The sequence below is a fragment of the Plasmopara halstedii genome, assembly GCF_900000015.1.
Source record: "Plasmopara halstedii genome assembly, contig: Scaffold_2881, whole genome shotgun sequence".
NCBI classification, from domain to species: Eukaryota; Oomycota; class Peronosporomycetes; order Peronosporales; family Peronosporaceae; genus Plasmopara; species Plasmopara halstedii.
The window spans coordinates 102519-108004 of NW_020189786.1; the positions used below are offsets into that span (position 1 = coordinate 102519).

Consider the following 5486-nt stretch of genomic DNA (forward strand, 5'->3'; position numbering starts at 1 on the left):
ACCGATCGGATTCAATGGCAAGATTATTCTGAAAAAAGAATTTGGTCGGCGAAGGAGTCCCAAAAATCTTTCTTCAAGAACACAAACGAATCAATGTGCCTCAACTTCGGACATTGACATTTTTAAAGCCTGAAACAAATTCATTTGCTCAGATGTGACGTGATAAAAAACATTCGCGAGACGAACACAAGCAACGCCTGCACCGACATAAGAAACTTAGAAACAATGCAGAATCCCGCAACACACATGCCCCCGGCAACCAATTGTTCAAAATTTGTATTAATAGAATTCCAAGATTGACGTCTTCGTATCGGTCAAGCTCTATCGATCTGAAACTGCCCGTCAGCGAGGATGCTATTCTACTGAATTTTCATGAGTTGCAGCGTTGCAGTAATCACGGACGAATGCGCTTGCCCCAGGAGTTTTCAGGCATCTTCAGGTAATCGGTGTGTTGAGCCTTCTTTGGAATCGTCTACATCCGTGGCATGCTTACATTCCAAAAATGACGGTGTCAAATGGAAACGCTTTTTTCATAATTGTCGTGTCATTGAGTTCGCAATCACGGTGATCATGTACGGCTTTGCTCTATGCTTTAATAAGATTGAGGTGGCTCAACGTAAGTTAGCATCAGTAATAAGTGCGTAGTATGAACATTGCGATTTTATCATGGGCTGGATTTTTACGTAGGTGAAATCCCAAACATCGAGGTTCCAATAAACTCAACAATGTCAGTGTGGGTACGGGATCCGACAATCAATAGAAGGGCGAAAGTGCAGCAAGTTCCTATGTTTTCCCTTGTCAGCTTCGGCATCGGAGCCCCGGTAATCACCAATTTTTTAATTAATTACGTGTTTCCCAAGTTTTGCCACGTGCGAATTATCCCTCATGATACACGTGATTTTCTCTTGACGCTTGTGCAATCTACTAGCATGGCTACGCTGTTGACGAAGAACATGGCAGGACGCTTTCGTCCATGTTTCTATGACATTTGCGACTGGAACTATGATGAGGTTTGGGATGGAGTCACTAACTTGTGCCGAAGTGCCTCAGGTGAAAAAGAAGGCCGCAAGAGCTTTCCATCCGGGCACGCGTCATATGCATTCGCGACGATGCTTGTTCTTACGGTAGGGATCGATGCAATCTGCTCGTATATCATTTAAATTTATCATAAATGTTTTGATTCATGTGAACAGCTTTATTTGCTTGGTCGATCTTCACTGAGTTGCAAAAACAGATCTGAGACCATAACGCGGGGTGGATTGAATTTCCTGAAGTTCTTTCTCTGCTTCATTCCAACGTTTTTGGCAGCCTGGGTGGCTGTCACTCGAACGATCGATAACTGGCATCATTATGCTGATATCCTGGCGGGTAGTATCATCGGTGCTGTATCTGCTTGCTTATCGTATAGCTACAACTATGCTTCCATCTTCCACAGTCGACATGCAGGTGTCCCATTGCACGGACACTACGCTACGGGCTGCAAAGTATGTATACATACAGGCTTACCCATAAGTTTTACAACCTGATGTGTTATGTTTGTATCTTATTTCAGGAACATTCAATTAATAGACACAACACTCAAACGAGTAGCGAATCATTCGCTAACCGAGTAAACGGCAACAGCAAATCGACAAGGGTATGCAACGATCATGTTGTGAATGTTACAACTGCACAAACTTCAACGGCGTCCTGGCACTCTAAGTAGAGCATACGCTTTGTTGTGCGCAGGCGATACATTGTAGCCGTGATCTTAATAGGTATCGCGTACGAAGTCTAGGTATCGCAAAGTCTTTTATCATTAATCTGCTGAATACTACACCGATACAATAATCAAGTCGGCGGACGATAGTGTTGACAACAGAGTGTTTACGTTATTATACGGCTATCAATTATATGCCTCAGCTTTGCGAGCAATGTTAGATACTAGAAACCACTTAGTCCTGCTCACTTTGATGAATCATGTGCTTTGAAGGACAAGCTATACATATCACGAAAACATAGTTTATAATATTTCTCTCACAGTCCAAGTGTTCATATAATCTATTGTTTGCCAATTCATCCCATTTGTAAAGCTAGGTTTAGGTCTTTTTGAACTGCATCAACCAGTGTACATTCAGTGTGTGCTTTGCACCACTGTTCTGGCAATGCGATTTATTTTTTCTAATTGTAGCGAGTGCTATCATGTACCAAGAGATTATATACTCATAGACAGATACTAATGAGGGAGAGGTCATGGACTCAGTGAATATACCAATCGTTGAGTATAGTAAAGCAGACACATCAAATACAAGTTTCACTTGACTCTAGCCATATATCGCCTTTGAAATGGAAAGCAGACTAGATATTATGTAAAAGCGATGCCTGCACATGCTGCGAAATAGTATCGCGGCAAGTATGTCGTGAGCTCAACCCTCATTCGTTATACCGTATTGGAGTCGGTGCAGTTATACGAAATTTACATTACACTTGGTGCAATTGCGAATATATAAAAGTATCAAAATTTCAGTATTTTAAGGCTCCAGAAAGAAAAAGACATGGCTGCTAGCCGCATGTTAAATTTAGAAAGTTTTGCCATGGAGAGATCGGCGCTGTCACCATGATGACAGCAAGATTGGCAAAATTGAATATCTCTGCCCTTCATACGATGATATATTTTGGCAGTCTTTTTTCGCATTTTTTCGTCGTGCAGATCACTCAGAGGGCATTCATTTGGTAAAATCCCGATAGACCCAACGTTGTTGCCAAAGTACCGTGATCTCATCCCAATTTTCCATTTCCGAGTAACTCATAACCTTGTATAGCTAATAACAGCTCGTTCCACCAAGCTGATTTGTATGTAGCCGAGTACTAGCTCATAACTGATCGGATCACTAATAACCCTGACTAACTCATAGATATTTTCTCAATCACATATATTAGTTATACGAGGGACGTCTGGATATATTTTTTGCGATGAATCTGGATCTTATACTTTCTTTGTTCATAGATGCAGGAAACTTCAACCCTTTTAGCCAATCATCAAACTGTTCTGTCTTTCGCACACCAGGAATTAATGACGCTCGTCCCGAGGCCAAACGTGGCTTTATTCTTGTCAGGAAGAGGCGATAGAGAGGGCACAACGAAAGATCAAGAACAGGCTGGGCAACATCCCGTCGACAAAACTGACGGAAAGTCCACAAAAGTCAATATCGACGAAAGCGAAGAAATAATTGCATCTCCGCAATTTTTGATAGATAATAGTTCGTTTGTCATGCGAGAAAAGGCTCACGATCAGATTTTGCCTTTTGATCAGAGCACTTCATGCCCGCTTTGTATCCGCTCTGTCCAATATTCCAACAGCCAAGACTGTGACCATGTTCTCTGTTGGTCTTGTGTGCAGCAATCACTCTCTTTGATGGATGATTTTTCGCTGCAGGCCCAGCAAAGTTTGACGACAGACAACAATGATACTGCTTCAGCCTCGGAATCAGCGACACACTTGATGAGCTTCTCAAACGTACACATTTCTTTTGTGCCGTAAATTTATCTGCGAGTTCGTAGCGTAATTCTTGCTTCTGTTATCGCTAATAATGCTTTCTACACTGCTGGCAGGTCTTTTCGCCCAACTTCCATGAAGAATCGATCGTTAGCACGGACGAAATTTACCCCAACAAGATCAACTTTCACGAAATGAATAGAGATCATCGTAACAGTCTTTCGAATGTGTCGCTGCAGCTGGATAATCTCAGCGACTTAGACGACGTGATTGACCTTGAAGATTTCATCTCGTCCGACATCGAACGCCCCTCACCTCCGATTGTAGCGCGGACATCTATTAGCGGTAGCTTCGTGTCGGGTCGTGCAAGGTACCCACGGCGATCGCTTGTAAGCGTGAACAATACCTCATTTGGACAAGCTTTAAAATCGGGCCAGCCACTTTCGACTTGCAAGAATATTGCCAAGTCTACGCCAAAGACTACTCGACCTCCTACAAGCCAGGTGGGCAAGAGAAAAGCTAGACCACGGAAGAGTAGACTTGAGGAGCTTGCGATCGCTCAAATGGAATGGGAATCGGTGGAGACAGTTGGCGTTCCACCAGATCGGCGATACGACTGCGGCCTGGCAATATACAACAGCTTCTTGATTGTCGTTGGTGGCATCGTCGGCAACCTCCGGCTGAACGACTTACACATTTTAGATCTCGCAGCGCAGCCGGCGCCATGCTGGAGTAAACCGATGATAAGCGGTACAGCTCCACAGTCAGGTAACCTTCTTCAGATATTTATTGTCGACGACAATTTGTATGCGATCGGCGGAACCATTGACGGCAAATTTCTAAGTGAATTGCACCGTGTACACCTCAGTAAGTTCCTTTGGAGAACAATCACGCCTGTTTCGTATAAAACGACTTTCTAGCTAATAATCTATCTCAGAGTCTAATGAATGGAAGTGGGAAAAGCTAGAAATTGCCGGAACTCCGCCATCAATGCGCTACTGGTATTCGCTCACAGTCTTGCGTGGCATCGCAATTTTGTACGGCGGATATAGACCCCCTCACCGATTGAGCGACACTTTCGCGCTTCGAATCGGTCTGTTACGTGTGGTTCGAGTTTAGGCAACGACTCTCACATGATGCTGCTACTTGCCGGCAGATACTGAAATACCGACATGGACAGAGCTCCAACCTCGCGGTGATAATCCTGGACCGTCCTCAACACATTCTGTGTGTGTCGTCAATGAACGTATGTACATATTTGGAGGATATGATGGCAAATATCGTCGCTCCCAGCACTTCGCATTGGAGATTGGTGAGAATGATACTGATGACTGCACGTGAGATTCGGGTAAAGCTAACCATAGACCTGTTGAGCAGAAACCGTTAAAAGTGATCACATTGACTGCGTGTGGCGCAAGGTTGAGATACGTGGGCCTGGGCCTGCATCACGCTACACGCATTCGGGGGCTAGCATCGGCTCCCAGATAATTGTGTACGGAGGCAATACTGGGAGTATAAAAGGCGATGCGTATGTACTGGGGCTTGAAAGCGGTATGTTCTTTAAAACCACTGAAAGCTGCATATTTGCTGAAACGATCCTTGCTTCCGACGCAGACGAAGATGCTCTGACCTGGAAGCTTGTCAAGTGTGATCCTCCATTAATTCCTCGTGCTTGGCACAGAGCAGTTGTCTATAATGATGCGATGTACATTTTCGGAGGGCATACAACACAGGGCAATGACAACAGCGTCATTCGTGTGGCTTTTCACGCGACAGTGCCGTAAACCGATTTGTATCAATCTGTTGGCTTGAGAAATTAAATGTACATAATTTTCTTTTGCGTATGAACACCAGCATAACCGAATTTCAGACTACATGAAACACGGCGAGACAATCGACAAATATTTCAAGGTCTCAAAAGCGCCAAATTATCCAGTAGTGACTTTTGATTATTACTTCCTCTGTCCGAAAATATAAGCGGTGCTGCGGGGATTGACCAATATTAAGCTCA

The 5486-nt window shown here is 43.9% G+C and overlaps 2 protein-coding genes across 2 annotated transcripts; both read left to right on the forward strand.

Annotated features, from left to right (window-relative positions):
• Positions 1–372: 372 nt before the first annotated feature.
• On the forward strand, positions 373–1590 carry PHALS_05107 (phosphatidic acid phosphatase; the record flags this gene model as incomplete). Its single annotated transcript, XM_024718774.1, has 4 exons — positions 373–616; positions 688–1124; positions 1194–1484; positions 1570–1590. The coding sequence occupies 4 exons, from the start codon at positions 373–375 to the stop codon at positions 1588–1590; spliced, it is 993 nt and encodes a 330-aa protein (XP_024584140.1).
• A 1804-nt stretch (positions 1591–3394) lies between these two features.
• On the forward strand, positions 3395–5259 carry PHALS_05108 (Kelch repeat-containing proteins; the record flags this gene model as incomplete). The annotated part of the gene is made up of 6 exons (XM_024718775.1): positions 3395–3496; positions 3592–4342; positions 4413–4568; positions 4632–4787; positions 4853–5026; positions 5090–5259. The coding sequence occupies 6 exons, from the start codon at positions 3395–3397 to the stop codon at positions 5257–5259; spliced, it is 1509 nt and encodes a 502-aa protein (XP_024584141.1).
• Between the last annotated feature and the right edge of the window lie 227 nt (positions 5260–5486).